This window comes from Nothoprocta perdicaria, unplaced genomic scaffold (genome assembly GCF_003342845.1).
Source record: "Nothoprocta perdicaria isolate Ctin4 unplaced genomic scaffold, notPer1 scaffold_133, whole genome shotgun sequence".
NCBI classification, from domain to species: Eukaryota; Metazoa; Chordata; class Aves; order Tinamiformes; family Tinamidae; genus Nothoprocta; species Nothoprocta perdicaria.
Genome location: NW_020454461.1, coordinates 1,221,879 through 1,244,848, shown reverse-complemented (window position 1 = coordinate 1,244,848; position 22,970 = coordinate 1,221,879). Strand labels below are relative to the sequence as shown.

At 39.7% G+C, this 22,970-nt stretch overlaps 1 protein-coding gene and 1 long non-coding RNA gene across 2 annotated transcripts; one reads left to right on the top strand and one right to left on the bottom strand.

The window, feature by feature from the left end:
- Window positions 1–1,418: 1,418 nt before the first annotated feature.
- Window positions 1,419–3,137, bottom strand: LOC112942795. Its single transcript, XR_003248457.1, has 2 exons — window positions 2,453–3,137; window positions 1,419–1,841 (listed from the first exon to the last, which is right to left on the bottom strand). It is a non-coding gene; the product is annotated as an uncharacterized LOC112942795 (long non-coding RNA).
- Window positions 3,138–6,516: 3,379 nt separating this feature from the next.
- CFAP36 (cilia and flagella associated protein 36) lies at window positions 6,517–22,771 on the top strand. The gene is made up of 10 exons (XM_026033825.1): window positions 6,517–6,673; window positions 10,497–10,561; window positions 11,483–11,584; window positions 12,583–12,697; window positions 13,058–13,145; window positions 14,197–14,248; window positions 16,432–16,555; window positions 21,110–21,279; window positions 21,656–21,811; window positions 22,295–22,771. Exons 1-10 carry the CDS (start codon window positions 6,559–6,561, stop codon window positions 22,379–22,381), a joined length of 1,074 nt encoding a protein of 357 aa, XP_025889610.1. The 5' UTR covers window positions 6,517–6,558; the 3' UTR covers window positions 22,382–22,771.
- The last annotated feature ends 199 nt before the right edge of the window (window positions 22,772–22,970 follow it).

The window sequence follows — 22,970 nt, the reverse complement described above, 5'->3', positions numbered from 1 at the left end:
TAGACTGGAATATGGCAATACTATAAAGCAGTGAAAGCATTAACCTTGGAATTTTTGTCTGATTTCTAAAACAGCAGTGTTGCAACCCCGGGGCGAACTACTCTTTTGTTAGGTTYTTTGTCTCTGTGGCTGCTATTTCACGTGCACCAGCTCTCACCTCTTTCTGCCTCCATTCGCATGAGTGCCAGCATCTGTCTGAGGAACTCTGATAATTCAAGAACTGATTCTGATTTTTCCATTGAAACAACCAGACAGTGCCTATTTGTTCAAACCACAGATCTTCACTTCTGATAAAACTTTCATTGGCAAAGTTTTCTCTGCTTTAAAAGGGTGTTTCTTATCAAATCAGGTGAGAGATCCTATCTCCATGGAAACAAGTTTCCAAAAGCATAGGAAGATGGTTGTTTTGTGACTTGATTTAGGAATTTTGAACCACAGTGCCYCAGATCTTCTGTGTAAACTAACTGCCAGGCTTCTTTTTGATGTGTGCTTCCTGCACTTCGCTCAGAGCCCCTAAACTTCTCCTATCATTATTGATACCATTTCCTCTTCCATAGCTGTGGCTTCCCATCCTACCTTTCCTGGCTCAATGAAACTGTCAGTTTCAAAATGAGGAAGACAAGCCTTTTTTTTCCTCTTAYTTTTTTTAACTTGCTCATGGCTGCACAGYTCGATGCCAGAAGAGATTAGAATAACAAAGCTCACACTCTTCAAATCAAACCATAGAATTCACCTTGACCTARTTAGTCTTCCTCAATAGCAACTGACTGAACTGAGCAGAAAAAAAAAATCTAAAGCATTAGAAGGCTTTTAGGATTCAAAATGTTCAGGTACCACAATAAAATGCATGGTAAAAGTCCTACAGTAATTACTCTGAAATACTTAGTCAATGTGTGGAGAAAATGCCTGTGAAAAGCATACTTGCATATATAAATCACACTTTTGGTAAGTGGATAATAGCATTTACTKTGGGAAACATATATGGAATCAAATGTACGGGTAAGCTTTGGGATGAATGTATGAATAAAACGCACATAGATTACAGTTTATTTACAAGTATTTAAATTTAAAAAAAATCAAAGTAAAAAAGGGAATAAAGAAGTAATGTACTTTTTGATATTTCTTATTTCCACATATCATCAGGCAAAAACTTCAAAACTTTTAACATCAGATGAATTTAGCCAAGAATAATAATCGTTACATGAAAGGTTAAAATATGAATGATATGGGTTCTTAAAATAGAGTTTGGGGTTTTGAGTCAGCAGAATCAGATAGATTCTTATGTAATAAATCAATCTGCTCTGCTCATTTTTAATAAAAATTCTCATCTGTCATTTGGAAATTTTTATTGAAGACAGTAGGAAAAAAATACAGGAGAATGAGCTGTGGCTATGTTAAAAATACTTACGTTTCTATATTAGATTGTTTCTACAATCTAATTATTGACTCATGCACAGCTATAATGGGGAAAAATAAAGAGCTAAGTTGCTATTTCATACCCATGTTGCTGCTAGAAAAGAGTTCCGGTCCCCCTTTGGCATCACACACAGGGCAGGAGGGGATGGACACAGAAAAGTAATGTACCTGCTCAAGGGCTCTAGTGCTGGCCTGCTCTGCCCGGGGGCACAAAGAAACTGGTCCTGGTGGGTGACATTCCTGAATCAGTTTGTTCCTGCCTTCCTCTTGGAACAGCAGAGTTACGAACAGCATCTTATGAATTCATGTTTCAATGGTCTTAAATTTGTTTACAATATACATGTAGCAGGAAAAAAAAAGTTTTATAAAGTGAAAGAAAAAGTCCTAAATAGATCCTCAGAAGTTCATGCAGGATTCCAATACTCCTAGGAAGAAAAGAAAATACAGGTAAGGAAAAGAAGATACAGGGAATGTAATGATTCTTACTGGCATTCATTTGACTTCATGGTCAGTTACACTTCTACTTYAGGGTTCACTAAAGTATAATAAAGTCACTAAAGTGTGCAATGTTCCAAGAAAAGCTAATCAATAAATAAAGGTAAATGAAAACAACTGATGAGCRTTTTCACTCTTCACCTTTTAACCAAAAGTCACATATTAACTCTACCTTTTAGACTGAAAAATATTGTAGGGAAAAAAAAAAGAGAATGTGCATGTGTTAAATCAGGTGCTGGAGGCAGGCTATATAGTACAGACTTATTGATGTTGGCAAACAGCTTAATTAAACGTTTTATGTAAGSGCTGCTGAGTACAAAGCACTTTCCTTAAGAGCATGTTAAATGGTACACATTAAAAAAACAGTTAAACTTCCTAGAATGTATTCAATATCTTCCTGGTAAAAGAAGAAGAAAAAAACACATTTACTAGCAACTATTGGCATCTGTGGTTGTATTAAAAAATAGGTACAGGAATTGTCAAGCAATATGTTGACATTCATGCGAGATCGACATATGATAAACAGGAACAGGATACAGACCATTAGTTCTGACCATAGTGTTTGCCCAGTGAACGAAAATACATGTGGGAAGACTGCGTCTGCTAGATTTTGTTTTCCTTGTTTTGTACAAATATAGCTTCTTTTGGAGGAGCAGGCTTGCTGCCAAAGCAGACCCTCATGCTTTCTTCCTTCTCATAGCAAATATTTTGTAGCYGGAGAGTCAGGAAACAAATCTTTCCTGGGTTCCCAGACAAACTAGATGTGTTAGGGCTCTTCAATCCTCTGGTTGCTGACTGCAGGATGCTCTTCTCAGGCAGGATCAGCTAGAAGATGGAGAGAGAGGAAGTGTATGTGTACAAGCACGTCARTCTGAGCAAACTTGAAGCTCTAGGGCTTAACTTTGAAATCTAATTCTCCAGAGAGCTAGCCTGCTGATGTCAGATGTCAGCCTGCTGTCCATCTTTGCCAGGCATATCCACATGAATCAAGTTCTGGCCTACAGTTTGCCCAACTGTTCGTATTTTATTGGAATAAAAAGAAAAGCTTAAAACTTTATGGAATGAATTAGAAAACTTTTTAGAAATCCAGAAGGCAACACAGAAAAGTATAGAACTTTTATACATCTTAAATACAGCCTGTACCTTTTTCCCCTATGTTACTAAAATCACAAATACACTGTGTTCCCATAGTCCTTCCATTACAAGCAGTAGTAGGATGCTTGCAAGTTTTTGGAGGTTTTAGTAATGATAAATTAGTATATATTTCTACATGCTTGAGAGGGGAAATAAAGGAAGCTGTCAGTGCAAACACTCTTTGATAAAAGAGAGATTGAGGAAAAGATACTTTGGACCTTGCTTACGTTTGCTGCATTATGCATATAAGTGGAGTTTATTGGAGGTGAAAAGAATTGGCTACTGCCATAAAGAATTCTGTGCTTGTGAAGAGACTATAAGGCTTGATAAATTTGCTTGTCAGTGTATGTATAAAGTGATGAACCATGAGTATGTCAAAACGTCCAATATAGTAACCCGTATAGAGAAGATGGAAAATTAAGGAATAATTGCTCTATCATGAACTGCAGGAGAGCATTTCTTGCTCTACCTTTCATATTATTAACAACAAAACTCAAAATACTAACTCAAATGTTCCCTCTGACCATCTGAGAGCATAATAATATCTGACAGGTTCATGTGAGGTGACAAATGGTTTTGATCGTAGTGGACACAATTCCCTTACATTAATTATTTACCAATTTTCTTTGTAACTAGTAGGAAACACTTTACATGTGATGCAACTAACGAAAAGTGAAAAATATTGCCCTTGCTGAAAGAATAAATGGGTTTTTCTCAGTGTTAAAGGTTTATACTAGAAGCATCTCCGCTGAAGTCAAAGACAAATATGTTCTTGCCACAAGCAAGACAAGTCAGATGTKTTGGCACATGATCTAATACAGCTCTGTGCACCAATATATAGTGTGCAATAAAAAGATTATAATTAGCTCTGCATTATGATCTATTCCATCTCAGTACCAATAGCAATTACAGTAGTTAAAACTGTTAAGATTTTAGATGAATTCTTGTAACTGAAATATTGTTTGTGAGCTCTCTAGGATAATGTGAAAAAGTTGTCTTCAAATATATGCTATCCTTCTTTAGACATCACATCTGAGTATTAGATACTGTTTAGTTTCCAATCATACATTTTTACTTCATTTAAAGAAGAAAAACATAAAACTCCAGAGATCCGTGCCTTAGCCACTTCCATTCAAGTTTTGTGTTTCATTTAGCCAGTTTCCAGTATCATTTCATGTTGGGTGTTTATTGCCTCTTGTAATTTTTTTTTTTCAGATAGGTTTGCCAGCATAGAGGAAAGTGGCCAGAAAGGCTGACAAGAACTGCAGTTCTTGTCACTAACAGTGAGTGGATGCTGCAACATGCATCTTCCCAGGTGCAGAACAGCAGACAAATGCCAGAGTAACTCACTGATCAGCACCACTGCTATCCCCAGGCCTGACTTACCTATCACTGCCTAAGCAGTTTTTAAGTATTGCATGCCTATGCTAAGAGAGCTATACACATKCTATCCCTTTTCCCACTTCTGCACATTTTTTACATCTTGAGAAGTTAAAGGAAGAAGAAAATGCTTTCTTTCTTTACAAACAAAGTGTTTTTTCCCCAGCTGAAYGAAAGCTGGACATATCCACGCAATTTTAGAATGCTGTCTCTTTATCAGAATCTTGCTCCCCCATCCCAAACTACTATCAGCAGAAGCACTGCAAGAGGTCATTCCTCTCTGGTCATCCAGGGGATGTCATCCCACTCTGGTGGATTCCAAGACACCTGCCTGACATAGTTTAAGGTTTTGATACCTTGCATCAACAAATTTCATCCATAGTTTCTCATATACTCTATCTGGTTTGGTGACAAGAGTATTCTAGCAAAATATATTCACATGATGCTTCTTGAGCTCCTACCTTACTGTTTGGAGAGCTCTTAAACAACAACAAAAGTAATATATTGGCTTTCAGAGGCAAAGGCTAAATGCTTGTCACTCGTGACAGCCATGCAATCAGCTGGAAGGGATTCCCTTAAACACAGGTGGTGTGCAGTAGGTATGTCACTTGGTGGGGATGCTAAGGGAGGAAGAGATTACCACAGCGCAGAAACATTTGCTGCCAGGGTTTGAAGAGCTAGCATGACCTGGCAYAACACAGAATGACTACTGACAGCTAGTGAGCAAAATTAAACTACTACTGCTACTCCAAGAACTCCTACATAATCGCTTACAGCTGATTACATATACAAGAAGAGAACATACTTCACAGTCATGTGATCCTGAATTAGTATTTAAATTATGCCAACACTCAAAATATATTTGAGATAGCTGTTCAGCATGCAAGCAATACCTTATCCTACTGATAGGCCCAAACCACAGAACATAGCTGTTGAAATAGATGCTCTGATCATCTAAAGAAATTTGCAAAAGAAAAATCACAAAGTTTTCCAGGGCAACATCTGATTAAAATGATGAAATTAAGTGCACCTGATCAAACATTTCCCTACAGTGAAAAAAACAGATAGCGACTACCTTTGAGATGAAAACAGGTTAGCCTACATTCAGCTCTGTACGAGGGTTTGATAACCCTCACTGTAAAAATGGTAAAGAGCATGCACTGCAATCAGTTCTCGTTTGCTTGGATTTTCAGTGTCATTGTGCATATCCTCAGCAAACCAAGGTGGTGGTGGTGGTGGTGGGGATTCTGCATAGCTCCACAGTCAACTGATTCAACCTCTGCTTACCAGCAAGAAGCTGTTATTTTCCTTATTTATAGGACTTAGTCCCCATTTATATCAATTAAATTAGAAAATCTCAATTCAGCTAGAAAGGGTGTATTAGTATTGTTGTACTTCATTGGCATTCACAAGCACTACACTTGCATCTCTTGCTTCGTGCTGTCTTTAGCTTAACAATATTGTTTTTGTAATTATTTCGCTCTGTATTCTGAGGTGCTGCATTAACTGATTATCTAACATCTGATCTAATTTCGAGTATATCTTTTAATGCCAACGCACTTGCGGATAACATGCACCTCCCTTTAAACCATGATCTGATTACTGGGAATACCGGTACAGACCTTGACCCTACACGAGCTAATGTAGCTCTTAATTGGCGTCCTTGGGCTCGCTGCCAACACCTCCCAGGGCAGCAGCGCAGATGCGCTGGGGTTACACGTGTCAAACCCCTAAGCGCGAACCGGAGATCCCATAAGTGAACTCGATTTAACTGCGTTCAGCGCCGGGATTTCAGCAGGCACCGGGGAGCACCGGGCCCGTTACCTCAGCGCGGGGCCGGCCCGGAGCGCGCCTCGAAGCGAGGCGGAGCAGGGCGCACGGCGGAGCACGGCCCGCCCGTTAACGGCCGCCGCAGCCCGTTAACGGCCACCGCGCGCTGCTCGCCGCCGTCTCCCTAGCGACCGGGCCGGAAGCGAGCCCCGCCCTCCGCCGGGGACGCGCGGGAGGTGCCGGGGCCGACGTGCGGCGCGCGCGCCCGTGACGCCCGTTGCCGTAGCGACCGGCGGGCGCGCCAACGGCCGCAGCCGCTCCAGCCGCCGCGGCCGGGCCTCCCGCCGCGCTCGGCCGCTGCCCATGGCGGCCGAGGAGGAGGGCGACGTGGACTGGGTGGTGGACAGCATCGCCGGCTTCCTGCGGGGGCCCGCCTGGTCCATCCCCATCCTGGAGTTCATGGAGCAGAAGTGCGAGGGTGAGCGGCAGGCGGGAAGCGGCGGGAACCGAGGCCTCTCCATCCCGCCGCGCTGCAGCGGCCGCGGAGGCGCGCGGGGGGCCCCGCATCCCGCCCCGCTCCGCCAGCGCCGCCGCGCATGCGCAGCGAGGGCGGCGGCCTCGCGCGGCCGTGGGGGGCGGCCGGGCCGCCCTGCGGGGTCTGTTTAAAACTGATCTACCGTTAAACGGTCTTCGAGTTCTACGCAGCTGTAATTGCAGCGTTCATGCGGTTTTTTTTTTTTTTTTTTTATAGCGATTCTCTCTCTTTTTTTTTTTTTAATATGTCCCCGCCCATAACTTGCTGAAATACATTTGCTTCCATTGCTTACGAGGTGATGTTAAGGATGCAGTAATTTACATTCATAGTTCATGCGCTCAGACGAGTGACTTTGGCCCGAACATGCACTATGATCCTCTTATGCCAAGTGAATTATTCGTTCTGCTTCATTTCATAACATAATGTGTCTAGAAACCATTTGGAGACCATCAGTACTTTTCCGTAGCTATTTTCAAGGATCTTTTTCTTAACAAAACAAGGTTATGCTATTAAAATTGCTATTTGACCAGTGTGTTAGGACTGTAGATGTCCCAAAATTGAATTCCTGCAGTTTTATGAAAACTGTTAGGCAGAGATGAGAGTCCTTATTTATCTCACAAATGGTAGTCTCCAGTGAGAAGCCAGTGGTTATTGCTTATGTCTTGTAGTCCAACTGGTCTGTGCGTGAGCTTAGCTCAGAAACATTTCTCCTTGCATTATCTTCCCCGCGTAGCAGCACGATAAAGAACCGGACAATCATGGAATAAGTTGGGGGAGCACCCAGCTTTAACTGGAAGAATGAGTAGTGTGAGGAAGGACTAGGAGAGATCTGCAGATCTATATGCAGGCCTGTGTAGGTCTACACGCATGGACAGGAGAAGAGGAAATAGACTCCACAAGCTCTCTAGACAGTCTGTTCCAGTGCTCAGTCACCCTCAGTCAAGAAGTTTTCCCTTATATTCAGATGGAACTTCCTGTATTTCAGTTTGTACATATTGTCTCTTGTCCTRTGTCTCTGAGCACCAATAAAAACCTGGCCCCATTCTCTTGGCACCCTCCCTTAAGGTATTTGYATGCATTCATAATATATCTGTCTTTTCCAGGTTAAACAGGCCCAGCTCTCAGCCTCTTCTCCTAGGAGAGATGCTCCAGTCCTCTAATCATCTTTGTAGCACTATGCTGSCCTCCCTCCAGTACTTCCAYGTMCCTCTTGTATTAGGGAGCCCAGAACTGGACACAGTCCAGAAGGCCATATCCTGATAGCTTTTGAGTATCTTCAAGGATGYATATTATACAACCTTTGTAGGAAACTTGTTCCAGTGCTCAGTCACCCTCMTGGTGAAGTAGTTTTTCCTTATGTTTAGATGGAACTTTCTGTTTTTCAATTTTTTAGTCATCGCTTCTCATACTACCAGTGGACACTACTACGAAGACTGTGTCACCATCCTCTCAGACCCTCCCTTCACATATAGAATCATAGAATCATAGAATCATATGTGTATGCATTGATAAGATTCCCCCATCGGTCTCCTCCAGGCTGAGCAGTCCCAGCTCTCTCAATCTTTCCTCATATGAGAAATGCTCTAGTCCCTTAATCATCTTAGTGGCTGTTTGTTGGACTCGCTCCAGAGCGTCCGTGTCTCTCTTGTACTGGTAAGCTCGGCATTGGTCACAACAACCAACCAGGAGCYCCAGGTCCTTTTCTGCAAAACTGCTCTCCAGCAGGTCAGCCCCCAAGCCTGTACTAGTCCGTGGCGTTGTTCAAGTCAGTATGGATACGTAGCGCTGGCTGTGACTGTCTTAGCTCCTAGGACAGAGAACTTCCKCAGTGGTCCCTTTAGAGAGAAGAGTAAGTAGAAGAGTTAATGCCAGTTTGCTGATCAGCTGTTGTCCATGAGTTAAGATAGTCAGTGGCTCAGTTTAGTAATGCAGACTTGATTTAACTCTCACCCTGTGYGAGAATTCTCCTAGCGAAGATGGTCATTTTCAACAGGAAAATAATTCATTTGTAGTCTGGCATACTTGGATCCCCCAGATTACCTCACTTTAGTGTTCTTCCTGATCTTAGACCCTTGTTGGGTGACAAAAGACTGTACCAAAACATTAAGGAAAGAATGACTGCAGGGTTAAGAAATCCTGAACTCTGAAGAATCCAARGTCCCCATTCAAACAGTATTTCTTAATGGCCCTTAAGTCCCAGAAGGTGTTGACTGGAACTCTCTTTATCTGKCACTTACTTTCATGCTCTTGGCTCAAATACTGAAAACTGAGAGCAGCTGGTACAAGCTTTCCAATTTGCTTTCCATGTTCTGTGACTATGGAAAGAACATGAGGACTTTAGGGGTGGCCTGGCCACCAYGCCAGACCGGCTCTTAGCTGGGAAGTGACTGAGGAGTGCCAGCCTTTAACAGCACTTCCCTTAGTGCTCAGGAAGGAAGGAAAGGGAGCAGAGAAACAAAGCCAAGAAGGTTAGGGCCTGCCAGAGCTCTAGTAGAGATTCCCTGAAGAGCAAGAGATGAAAAGACAACAGAGGCAGTTAAGTATCTTCATCCTCTTGGCTCTGTCAGATGTAGTTGCTCCAGAAGCTGAATTCTTTTTAAGCATGRGATTTATAGTACCTGTTTGCCAAACAAATGTTTGCTACTCTTTAAATGTGCTAGGTGAATATTTTAAAAGCATTTCCACTTCCTTTTTTTTTTTTCTTCAGTAAAAAAGGTGTTTTGCCTATCTAGAAATGAAACATTAGATTCTCATGGTTGTATTGTTAAAAGATGGAAATGGAAAGTGGCTTCTCCAACATATCAAGTTGGCTAATCTCAAAGGGAATTGAAGATATCTTACTTCTAAGCCTACATTTTAATCATTTCTATGTTACCTCTGCTCATTGTTCAGATAATAAATTTAATTTTGAATATGCACTTGAAAATGTATGTTTTTTTCAAAATGTATGTTTTGTTTCTCTTATTTTCTGTTGCTTCCATCCATTCTACTATACTGAGATTATTTGCTTAATACTTCCAGTTAGGACTTGTTAATATGACCTTRTAAACTGGTCTCCTGTACTGTAGAAACAACCATAAGTCAGGATAGATAAATAATAATTTATCTACAACAGATTTTTTTTTTTTTTTTAAGATTTTTTTTAATGTAGGCAGGGCCACATTTGCCTATATGGCACTGACTTCTTGTTAAATGAACAGTAACACATGTTCCCTTCAGTGTATGTAGAGAAAGTTTTCCTGCTTTATATATATCATCTGCAGTCCTAGAGGGACATTGTGCAAGTTCACATGATACTTCTTTTACTTAGTTTTGAAAGTACATTTCTATTGAATTCTCAAACAAATTTCTGAGCAAGCAATTATCTGTTTCTGTTACTTTTTTGTTTGTTTGTTTTGGTATTCCTGTTAGTTAATTATGATGTTTTGTGACCAAATAAATATTTGAGTTTTCGTTTCTGAGCTATAGGTTTTTCATATTTTTTTAGGAGGAAAAATCTGAAACCTTGAACACTAATTAAAGCAGAACATTAAATTGCTAAAGTACAATTAAAGTAACTGGAATGTATAAAAACTAGAATATTTTACTATCATTATTTATCATTCCCTATGCTGTCATATAATTAAATATTCTTTTAAAAGTGTAGTTAATATTTTAGCCTTTCAAAGTAAGATTAATATTTATCTTTAAGGAAAAATTTATTTTTCCTGGGGAGTATTTAATGTTTTATTACTTGAAACACTAATTAAGGAATGTTTGTTTTAAGTTTTTGATGATGAAGAAGAGAGCAAGTTGTCGTACACAGAAATTTATCAGGAGTACCAAGCTTTGGTGAGTATTAATCACTCATTTCGATAAGAATATAATAAATATAATTAAAAATGTTAAAGTAGTATTTWTTTAGATGAACTTCTAATTTTCCATCTGTTATCTATAATTTTCGACCATTGTCGGTCAAAAAATTTATTTAGAGACCTTTTGAGTCATAGTCGCTATATGATTTTTCTTTTATGCTTAGATACCAGAGATATAGAAAAGAACCTTTAACATAGTCATATTTCTTAAGCACTGTTATGTATTTTTCATTTATATCTTTTTCTGAATCGTTTAGCTAAAGTACTATGTTTGGTATTTTCTGTCAAATTAAAAATAACCAGCAACTTTATGACTGAAAGTAAACACACAAACCTTATATTTTGTTCATAACTGGCTCTGATAAATATTTGAGATAACTTTTAAGTATTAGAACAAAAGGTACAGATTATTTTGGGGTCATTCTTAGAATACTTATAAGTCGCTTAGCTTCAGTGCACACAGAATTCTAGAACACTTTTTAGCAATAAGACATGATAATAGTTCAATAAAAACAAACAAAAAACCCCAGATCAACATCAATGTTGTCCTCTGTACCTGTTACCCTTCAGGGTCAGACTGAAATTATGGGGGGGAAGGAAAATAACATGACATTCTAGCCAGGACACCAGGGAAAAGGCATAGAGGTGAGATTCTTGGACATTGGAGAAGCTGAATTGAGAAGTAACCAAATTCAGCAACATAAATCAATGTTAATCTTAACAGTTAATGAAAGTAAATTACGCCTGAAATATCAGAAGATTAATTACAGTCTGCAAGTGATTTTTTTGTGAGTTTGAAAAGAAAAGAGCAGTAGAAAAGAATACACAGTTATGAAAAAATTTCATATGATTCCAAGGAAAAACCTCTTGGGAAGTAAGGGTTGAAACTTTGTTACAGGTTGAAAAATTACTAGAAGGTTATCTTAAAGAAGTTGGAATCAATGAAGAGAAATTTCAAGAAGCTTTTTCATCTCCTCTTGCAAAGACACACACTTCACAGGTATGTGGGGTTTTTTGTTGTTGTTGTTAATACAGCAAGGCAGAGAGAAATGTTTGAAATATTTAGAAACTTGAGAATAGATTTTAGAATCCATTAGAAATATTTTAGAAATGATAAGTTCTAATTTACGTTTCTAAAACCTGAATTATTTGTTCCTATAATGAAATATGACCAGCAACACTGTACCTTTAAGTTCATGACAGACATTTGTTGGGTGTCAGAAACTTTTTATCGGAGTTTTGTTTTCTGTGTTCTCTTTTTTTGTTTTTGTTTTCCTGAAACAAACCCCCAAATTTAGGGTGTGTCAGTCACCTTTAGCTGCAGATGTGTCAACTTTTCCTTTCTTCTACCCATTTATGATAGGAGACAAACTTAAAGGTTGAAGCGGTAGATATATTCGGTAGAGGCAAAAGATGATATTTTTCTCCAGTTTTGTAATAAAATGGTAAGATCTGCAAAACAAAAACTGGCGTTGAGAAGACAAGACAGGATTCTAGGTTTCATGTCTCAGGTTTACTGGGGAGAGGAGAGGTGCTTCTACTGCCAAAATCGTGCTCTGTTTACATACCTTCTCCTAAACGTATAACAAGATTCTTCACTGTGTATTCCTCAGTCAAACTTGCAGTTTTGGTTTAGTCAGTCAAAAGAATTGTGGTGGTAAAACAGGCTTTGTGATTTTGTGGTTTTGGTTTTGTGATAATAATATTGTATCCGTGATGAGTCAAGAACCTGGCAAGAAAAGAACTCAATATTTGTTTTGTTAGCTTAACTTATACAACTTATATATGATTTAGTTATCTAGGTTATACAATATATAACATATATCTATATATAAGCAATGTATAACTTATATAACTAAAAATTAGACAAATAGGAGAATTAAATCTTTACTGTGAACTTCAATGGAGTTTAAATATTAATATAATTTCAAGCAAACTGAAATTATTGTGATTTCTGTAAGATATTTAATGAATTTGTGGTTATTCTCCCTGCTGCAGGCCATTTTGCAAACAGTGTTGGCAGCAGAAGATTTCAGATTATTTAAAGAAATGATGGTACAGAAAAATATTGAAATGCAATTGCAAGCTATTAGAATCATTAAAGAAAGAAATGGTAAGAAATGATAAATGTGCCGTTTAACTTCATCTCTTTATTTATTTTAATGAGTACATGATCCATCGATAAATAATAAGTATTGATTCCTATTCCGGTACCAGTTGAAATAATAAAAAACATTCAGTTGATTTTAGTGGGACCAGAATCTCAGTACTTTGTCCCTGAGTTTTATTCTCGGCCACTGCTGTCTGTATTCCTCTGATAAATAGAAAAACACCCTTCTGGAAACAGCTGTGGAGAGGAAGAATTAGATGGAACTGTTCTGTCTTTCCTCTGGGTGAAGAATGATATCGGTTGGAATGCAAAATAAGTTTTTTTATAGAATAATGCATAAATTTTGTCCTGATTTTTTGAAAGGTGTGTTGCCTGACTGTTTGACGGATGGTTCTGATGTATTCAGTGAAATTGAACAAGAAGAAATGAAAATCCTCAGGGAAGTCCTAAGGTAAAGATGAATCAGGTCTACCTCATACACTTTTTTTAATAGAGAAAAGTATATAGAGGTTCTATAGAAAAAGCTTTTTTTAGGCAATTTTCCTCATCTTCGGAATGCCATGAATGTTCTTGAGAGAAAATCAATAGTACTAGAGAATGGGTATGTGAGTGTGGGATCAGGAACAGTAAAAGACATACGGATAATGACTCCATCAAGCAGAACTCTCTTTGTGACACACACACACACACACACACACACACACACACACACACACATACATACATAATGGTGTGTCATTTTTCCAAGCCCTGCCATGCCCCTTCTCCCCAAGTTAAACCGAAGTTAAACCGAAAATTAGGCCTAGGTTGTAAACCTATGGGGACTCTCGACAATAGGGAGATGTTGGCTGTAATCCCTGCTGCTGGGGACACCCTAAACACAGGGCTGAAGAGATAGGATCAAGGCTGTATGTCTGCTTAAAGCAGCTTTATTATTCCTTAGCACCACTAGAGTACTGTGCCCTGCCCYGTGTCCCTTAAAGCCTCGAAAAGGCAAATTCTGCATTTGCACTAGGCTCTATTCTTTCCCACAGCTTCTTTCTAGCTGTGTACAATGGCTCTTGCTAAAACGTGAGGAGGGTGCGAGGGCTGCACAGAAAGATTCTCTTCCAGTTCACATGGACATTAACAATCATTAAAAAGTATTGATCAATTTGCTATTATTTTTTAAAATTATTCTATTTTCCTTCTTTGTTCTGCAAACACTTTCCTTCTAGTCTTTAAAGCAGCAAACAAAACAAGATAGATACTCTAGAAACTCTTATACAGTTATTTTAGCACAGGGAAAATTAGTACACAGTTTYCAGTGTGTATGTTTATCATAGTTCCTTATTTCTATTCAGATTGTATTTTCATTTAAGTCATGAAAGTATTTTGGGCACTTCGAGAATTTTACATTATATTTACATTATATTGAGATCATCTTGATAGGCCTCGAACATTTAAGCTGTGCTAAATTCATATTTACTGATACTAAAGTTAATCTGTATTTTGGGTTACAGGAAGTCTAAGGAAGAATATGAATTAGARCAAGAAAGGAAAAGGACCAAAGAGGTCAGTAGGTTATTTAGCCAGTTGAATTATGCTGATTATTAAGAAATACTTTGATACTTTGATCTCATGTGTCACCTATATCACTTTAAGGCAATATGTAACATTCTATGTGTACTATCCAAAACAAATAAAGGATCTGTCAGGAAGATCCTGCTGACTTTTCTTTTTGAAAAGTCTGCTCCATTGCTAAAATTTTTCTTCATGGTGCTACTGACATTAATGTTGTACCTTGAGCTGTTTGGTGGAGCTCATACAGGAAGCATGTTCCCTCTTCGGTATTAGAATGCTAAAATCCTGGCAAGGGATGTCAACCTTTCAGATCCAGAGAACATCTGAATTAGCAATTTTGTCAGATCAAAGRGACTTCAAAGTATAAGCTTCTTAGAGATGATAGCATTCATAATCCTTCAGGAATTTTAAGGTTCACTTCACAGTTTAGTTATTCATTATTTCTGCACAATGCTGCAAGAATCTAATCGCCAGGAACTAGAAATCCTCTCTGAATTAGAATGTCTCTTGGTCTCTAGTAAACTCTGTAGAAAAGGAACTGACTGTAAAAGTGGACTGACTAAATTGCCAGTGGCAATTTAGTGGCAACAACTAAGAAACAAATCTGTTGAGCGAGGCCACTTCCAGGATATATATATATCCAATATATCYAATGGATATCCAGTAGAAATGTGGCCATAAAGCTCTTCTTCACCAGGAAAACACACAAAAATAGCTGAGATATAGGTTGTTTTGGAAGAGGGAGTACAGTTGCTTTTCTACTTCATTTTTTTTTCTCATTAAGAAATGGAGCCTGGTACATTTGAAGGAGAAAGCACTCCCTGTTTCTTCAGTCTGAACAGACAGAGAGAACTGCCCGGATACCAAACCTAACTATCACAGAGGCAGCTAATGTATTTCAAATCCTGCTCCTGAATTCAAAGCCATAATAAGTGCAGAAGATTGCTGTACTGTTGAGTTCAAGTCCAACAAATCAGGACATTCCTCCAAATTGAATGTCTCACTCTGTATCCTGTAGAAGAAGGATGCTGTAGAAATCAGTGACAATATCCTTTGTCTCCCATGTTAAAATAATACGTTCGAGGAAATGAGTCGCCTGCTCTACAGGATTTCTAACAAATAATCTGGAACTTAATAATTGCCACATTTTAAGAACTGACATTATATCTAGATGCAGACTCATCCAAATCTGTATAGAGCAGCCAGGAATATCAATATTCTAGCATTTCTGTTCAAAACACACCAGAGTAAAGTAGCACCAATGAATACCTTCAATGGCCCCCTATATTTTAACCGTTTATTTTACTACGTCCTATACAAACACTGTTGAGCTACTTAAGAACATTAATGAGCCACTTAAGAACTTAAAACCTTAATTGACAAAGCAGATTAGAAAAAATGTGTGTGTGTGTGTGTGTGTGTGTGTGTGTGTGTCCTTATACGTACGTATGTGGCTGAGTAGTTACTTTTGTTTACTGTTTTTTCTCTGCTCATTTGTTTCAGTCTAGCTGCTGGATTTGGTTTCTCCTTGGCCTAAAATATGTGCACAGTGCTGTAATGCTTCCATTTATCTTTCARGGCTAACAACATTTGATTTTGGCTAGTACTGCTTTATAAGACAAGCTTTCCAGTAATGTGGGAAGCAGGATAATGCATCCTTCATTATCAGAAAACATGAGTCTCACTGCATATTTCATAGAGACAAAGCTCACCTTTGYGCTTATATTTTACTTGATCAAAGGTGGAGTTCTTAATTTTTCTTTTTGTTTAAAGAAAACTGTAGTAAATAGCACATGGAAAGCGATATTTAAATTTACTTTAGCAGGACTGACCCCTGCAGGACATCACATGAAAAGCATGACACACAAACACTCGAAAGTTGTATTTGTAGCAACTGAAACAAAACAGCAGTTTACTTAATGTTCTAAATTCTGGCAGTTGATTAGAGGTTTTGAACCAAAAGGTGCTAATTTATGACTATAAACCAATATGAACATCCCTATTAATAAAACAAAATAAGGGTTTTTGTTTGCTGTAATAATACAGCAGAGAGTTTAAACAACCCAGTTTTAACTAAAAGTTCTTTTGATGGTTTTCTGGGGATTGACAGTTTAATGCCTGCTGTGTGGTGCTAGGAAGTGTAATACTTGCTTCTATTTGTTTTTTATTTTAAGGCACATGATAAATTTAAACCAGATGTTACAAACAGTTTTCCAGGAGATACCAGAGAAGCTGTAAAAGTTAAAGAGTCCACTGAGGGAGCTGTTGCTTTTGAAGGAACTCTACAGTTTTCATTAGGTAATTTTCTCAAAGTGTTTTGCACTCGTTAACATGCAATGTGATATTATTTTCAAGTCACCAAAGAATCAATTCCATACCAGGATTTCCAAAACTGGCCTCTGAGTAACCTTTGGATATAGCTTGGACATAGTATCCAAAGGTGCCTGCACTAGATGGCCTTGGAAATCCCATCTAATTTGAGTATTTTTATGATTCAGTAGCATTTATAAACCATCTCAAACTGTAGGAGGAAAAATGGGAGTCTAATAGCAGTTTTCATCTTTCATTTTAGGTGCATATGCCATTGTTATTGCAAAGAACAATATTTTCCCGGGTAGTAAATATTTAATAAGTTATGATTTTTGTACTTGTGTGGCCATCATAGGTTTAACTGATACTTGTAGAACATTTTTCAATAGTAATAAAATATTTTTGAGAGAACCAGCCATAAACTTTTAAGATTCACTCATGCCTAATGGTCAAACTGCCAAACTGCATCTTCTTGCTTAGTTTCTTGTTGGATTTGTTGCCTGTTAATTTTTAATTTTTGCATTTTTGTTTTTGAATAGTATTGCACGCTTAACCACATAGTGTATTAGCAAGTGGAACTTCCTTAACTTTTACTTTATCCAAGTTTTGCAGTGAAAATTCTCTGAATTATTTTGTAGATGACTTTAGTAAAGGTAATGACCAAGTCAATGCTTTGGCAGTGAGGAAAAATGCACTAGCTGGGAAGGAGGAGCTCTTTGTTGGTATATTTGTGTTCCAGTTAAACACAAAGGCAGATTTTTCCAATAAACCAGGGAACTTCTTAGATAATATGAARCATATAATTTGTGTGTGTGTGTCTGTGTATATATGCACACAGACATACATACATGTGTGTATGTGTATATATGGATAAGTATAAATACARTCATCAGAAAATGCTGTATCACTGGCATACGTTCTTTTCTATGAGCTCATAAAAAACTACTGAGATAATTTGCAATAATATAACTCAAATCATGGAAAATAACAGTCTGTACTTTTCTCAGTTTATTTTCCTGATTCTGCTACTTGTCTTTGTTTGCATTCACACTGAAAACTTCCATATCACAAAGCCTCGAGCTGGATACTTTTCGCCTTAGCTGTACCTGTGTCCATGTACCTGTACATGCAACACACTTGCTCCCATTCGATGGCCATCAATGGGTGAAGTGTTTTCGGACCCTCTGTTTCTTTAAACTGAGTTACTGTCTTTTAAGAAAAAAAAAMCAATACCACCACCACCACCAMCAMAAACTGCCACTGACCTTTTGAGYGTCTTTCTTTTCTCCTGAAGTTGTTACTTTTCTTTGAATTCTTCTTCTCTCCTTCACCCTCAGAAGTATGCAGAGGGCCTCTTAGCTTCAGCTGCAGTTCTACGTGTATTCTTTCCTTCTTCTCCCACCCAGCCGGATTGTGTTTCTCTGAGTTYTGTGCACTCAGCCACCATCCGTCCATCCTGTAGTGGTGTTTTTTCTGTTTGAGAAGGCAGGTGTTCCTAGCAAGTATTCTGTGTGCAGGCCTCCACCCTCTGCTCGAGAGGCAGGAAATCTAGGAGCTTGGGAGACAAGACTTGAAGGCACCGAGTGCAGCCCCGCTCTGTGCCGAGTGCCCACTCAGGCTGGCGCTGGGGGTTCTTGATGTTCTCCAGGTGCCAAAGAAGAGATGGGGCTACAGCAGCCGGGCACCTTGGCAGTTCTCTTCAGTAGTGCGGGACTGACATCATACCTGTCCAAAGAGGTTTCTAAAAGTTTGTCAGAGCTCACTGTCTGTTACCAGCCTTGAGAAAGGTGGTTTGGATGGAGAAGACGAAAATCAAGAAGACTCTATCCTGGAAGTGTTCTCATTGCAGACTCTCTTCTCATCCAAAACTGAAGAACCTSCTCCAGAAGGGTCTGTTAGTACCTCCTTCATGGGCTCCCAACAAAAACTACATGTCTGATGGTGGGATCATCCCCTGTGCTTGAATTGCTTCCTCGGGTGCCACATTCAGTGCTGGGAGAGGACTCAGCAAGAACTGCCTGCTGCGAGTGGGAGCCCTCCCACGGCAGCGCAGGACCGGCCTTCAGCTCCCGCCGTGGGGCATCCTGCCCCGCACTGCGCCCCACAGGCGCTGCTGAGCGCGGGAGCAGCCAGACCCACAAGTCTCATAGCGACTTCGCTCATAGAGAGTGGAAGAAAAACCACCTCTGGCCCGAGCATTCTCTCCCGGGCTACACTTTTTCTTTTTTCTTTCAACTACCCACCCAACTCAGAAACGTTTTTGCCTGTTCCCTTTCACCTTGAAAGCTGAGATTGCAGCTTGTGGATCCCTTGAAGTTTTCCACCATGATGATTTTTAATCTACTGACAGTTAATTTTGTATTGGTGAGCCCCTTAGGAATAGCCTAGGGATTGCAAAACCAGTTTCACAGGAGACACTGCCCCCCCACCTCTGCAGCGGTCCCGGCGAACCCTACCCCTGCTTGCATCAAGTGGTGTTTTTCACACGGGTAAAAGGAAGATGCTGCAGTGGTCCTGGTCCTGTATTTTGAGAAGATTCTGAATGAAGCGCCCTCGTGGAAAAGGAGGGAGCTTAGAGTCATCCACAGTGTGAATGTACATATAGACAAGTTCTCAAAGGAGAGAGAAAAAGGTTACATGCRAGTAACTATATTTCTTTGAGATGTATTGTCTGTTTGTACATTCACGATCCGCCTTCCTTCCCTTCTCTTCTCAGTATCTTTTCAGGTTCGTGGGTTAAGTGAAACTGAGGGTCCTATGATCATATCCTACAGGTACTGCTAAGACAAAAACACCTCCAGCTTGAGTGTTTGCTCTATGGACAGCCCCAGTGTAAATGCACATACACACAACACATTGCAGAGAGCTGCTCTCTGGTAAGTAACTATCCTTAAACATAGCGTTGACTGGGCGGCAGGTATTTGGCAGGCAGTGCAGGTTCATACTTTGCTTTTTAATAGGATGGACTTGGTGTCAGGATATTTTTTTCTAGTGCAGTAACTCTGTCCTCTCCTAATACCCCTGAGGACTTCTGGCTGYCATATAAAAAGTCATTGTTGTCATTTAAGAACCATCAAAACTTTCAACAGTCATACTTCAKGGACATTGGAATTGTTCAGCTTGGCCTCTGTTTCACTTTTTTGTCTTGGTTGGTTTTCTGTACTTTGAATAGCATTTCTCTGTCTTTGCTCTTCTACCTTTTCATTATTTTATTTATATAGATATATCTATATTATATAGGTATAGAGTATATTTTACATAAATATACTGGTATATTTATGTAAATGTATAAACTTGTATATGTATATCAGTATATTAAAATATACAATATATATATAAAAAAATCTTTCTGAATTGGAAAAAAAACCACAGTATCACAACTTAAACAACGGAGTGGTGTTTATCCTGCACAGGGTACAGTGGGGCCAGCCTTTGCCATCGATGATGGGGTAGAGTTCAGGGAAAAGACTTTTACATTCACACAAGCTATTTCTCAAGGTAACGTTATAGCAGGACTCTGGAGTCCAACACTCCAGAATTACAGTTAGCTACACCCTATGACATGCATCAGCTCAGCTATTAGTACTGAAACTGCATTCAGTAAAATGCAGGTTGTACTGTCTGTACTCTTGTATCACTAGCAGTATTTTCAGGGTCTCCAGACAGTCCAAAGCTGCTTCCTTTTYAACAGAAGTGCAGCGGGAGCCGCAGCTTGTCCTGCCCGGGCACGGTTCTTGGCCAGGACAAGAGAAGCTGTAGCCAAGTTCTGGACCCGGGCCCTGCTGCACAACCCCGGGCTGGGAAAGAGTTTTACTCCAYAGCTGTGATGCTATCAGTGGAGCCCAGTGAGATCCAAGGCAAAACTACCTTTGGTCCCTGCAGAGAGGCTAAACCACAGTTGTCATCCCTGCGTGCTTCCGTGGAATGCTTTTTGTCACCAAGGCGGTTGCATTTGTCCAGGAAGCAGCCCCGGGGGAGCAGGGCCTGGTGCAGAGCGCGGCAGCGCAGGCGGAGGCAGCGGCGAGCAGGGGACGGGCGCCAGCCCCACAGAGCCCCACAGAGCCCCGCTGCRGCCCGGCGCCTCCTCCCGGCCTCCCTTCCCTTCCTCCCAGCCTCCCTTCCCTTCTCTTCCGCCTGGCCAGGGCACGCGGCAACACGGCCCCRGCTGAGCCCTGTCGCTGCCAGCCGGAGCTGCCACGGCCCCAGCCTCTGCTCCCCGCCGGCCCTGGGATTTAGGATGGAAACTGAAAAAYCAATCTGGATATAAGCTGCTCTACTAAAATACTGGCTTTGAGGTTACATTCTGATTACAGGTTTTTATAGGTACGTGTCAAACACTGGTTAATTGCATTTTTGGTGCAATGAYAAGTTTTTTAGCAATGTTTTTAGAAGTTTTTAGTAGTCAATAAAGATGGGAGAAATATGATTTTTAAAGTATTCTATTTTCAAACCAGAAACAACTAGCTATTGAAAGAAATTTTAAAAAGAGAAACCAATGAAAAAGAGTAAACTTACTGTGTTTTATGTGAAATGACTTCGTAGAGGAATCACAGAGACCTGCAAGGAGAGAATTAAAACCAGTGCAGCCGTTACCAAAAGGAACAGAGAGCGCGTCTCAACCTTCCTGTACCAAAGTGAAAGACGACCCCAAGAAAAGGGCAGCTGGAAAACATTCTGAAAACGCAGCACAAGATGCAGGGATGAAAGGACCTGTAAGTCTGAAAGAACCAAACAGACCCACAGCGCACTGTGTATACACAGTATCACACATACAATATATTTCCTATTATTGTGCTCTTGTGCATTTCCTATTATTGAACCAAATTATCAACATGAAAAGAGTTTAAAGGTATTCCACAACTTAATCTACATGAGGTTCGGAGACATCATTCCATTTAAGAATAGTATTCAGTTTTTGCCCTTGTGAAAATTTCTGAATAGACAACTATGGCTTAAACATGGATTTTTTTTTCCAGATAGTAATTTTAGAGGTTAAGTGCTTTAAGTATTTTTATCTCAAATACACACATAGGTAATAATAACACATAATTTCAAAATTAACTCTTGGTATTATAAAAAAAATTCCAGAATTTATCGGAACTCGAAGAACAGCAGCTGAGGCAACGAGAGGACTACTTAAAGAAGAAGAGAGATATGCTGATGGCTACGAAGAAGGAGTCGAGAACAAATGTACTGTTACCAGCAACTACTGACCGGAAAGAGGAGGAATCATCCCCGAAAGAGGTGAAAGATTCAAAAGTTTTAATCCTCCTGACTGCTCTGTAAGAGGCACATAGCAGCTTCAGTGAAGATTTACGTGTTTCTGCTGAGTATTTTATCAGGAGAAAAGCAACAAGGGGACTGTGTTGTTCCTTATGTAACACACGATCTTAGATAATGGTTGAAGTTAACACTGAACATACGGGCAGCCCTTTCCTTCTCTTCTGCCCCTCTGGGTGCCTTCCAGCGCCTTTCGCAGCCGTGGGGTAGCCGGGAGCTCTGGAGCTCCGTCCTGCGGCGCTGCCTCGTGGGGACTGTAGCAGACCGGAGCGAGGGGCAGGGAAGTCAAGGGCAGTCACTCGGCTGCTCCTCCTCCCAGTGGAAATTTCCCATCAGCTACTGGCTTTGGCTCATACCTGCTTAATTAGTAGTCAGCACTAAAAGCAGGATATGCACCAAAAAGCCATGCAGTTTACTAGTGTATCTTTTTTACCCTTTTGTTTGTAGACAATGTCAGAAGAGAAACAAAGACTACTACAGAAGAGGAAGATGCTGGCAGAAAAACTGAAAGAAGARGTTATTAACAAGCGGTGAATTTAAGAAGGTCGCTAACTGCAGAATGTAACAACATGAGTAGTTTCTAGAATAAATTATCTAACAATAAGCGGATGGATTTGCTTTCAGATATAATCACACTTAATTTTTTAGAGCTTTCACATAAATAATTATTCTCTTTGAATATTTSGAATTACATTGAAATACACTTAAAGCACACATACTTCCCAGAATGCTGTGGACTTGCAGACTTCTGCTGGAATGTGCTCGGAAGGGAGGCCATAGAACATCACCTCAGCACGCCAGTTCTGTCAACTGCTGACCTCAGCCGTACCATAAGTAGAACAAAAATCATATACTGATTAATTACCATTAAAAATAATTATTAAAATCATACCTAGGAATGTAAATGATTTTGAATGATGCTTCCAAAATATAGAAATTGGTTCTTTTTATTAGAATGTCATTATAAGCAAATTACTATTTTCTGCTGTGAAATGCAATAAAGTAATTTCACAAGAAAGTGAAGCAGCAACCGTCTTTCTGGGAAACAATAAATGCAGCTTGAAGGCACGAGACAAAACTTKTACACAGTAACTCCCTATTACACTATTTTAGGTGCGTTTGG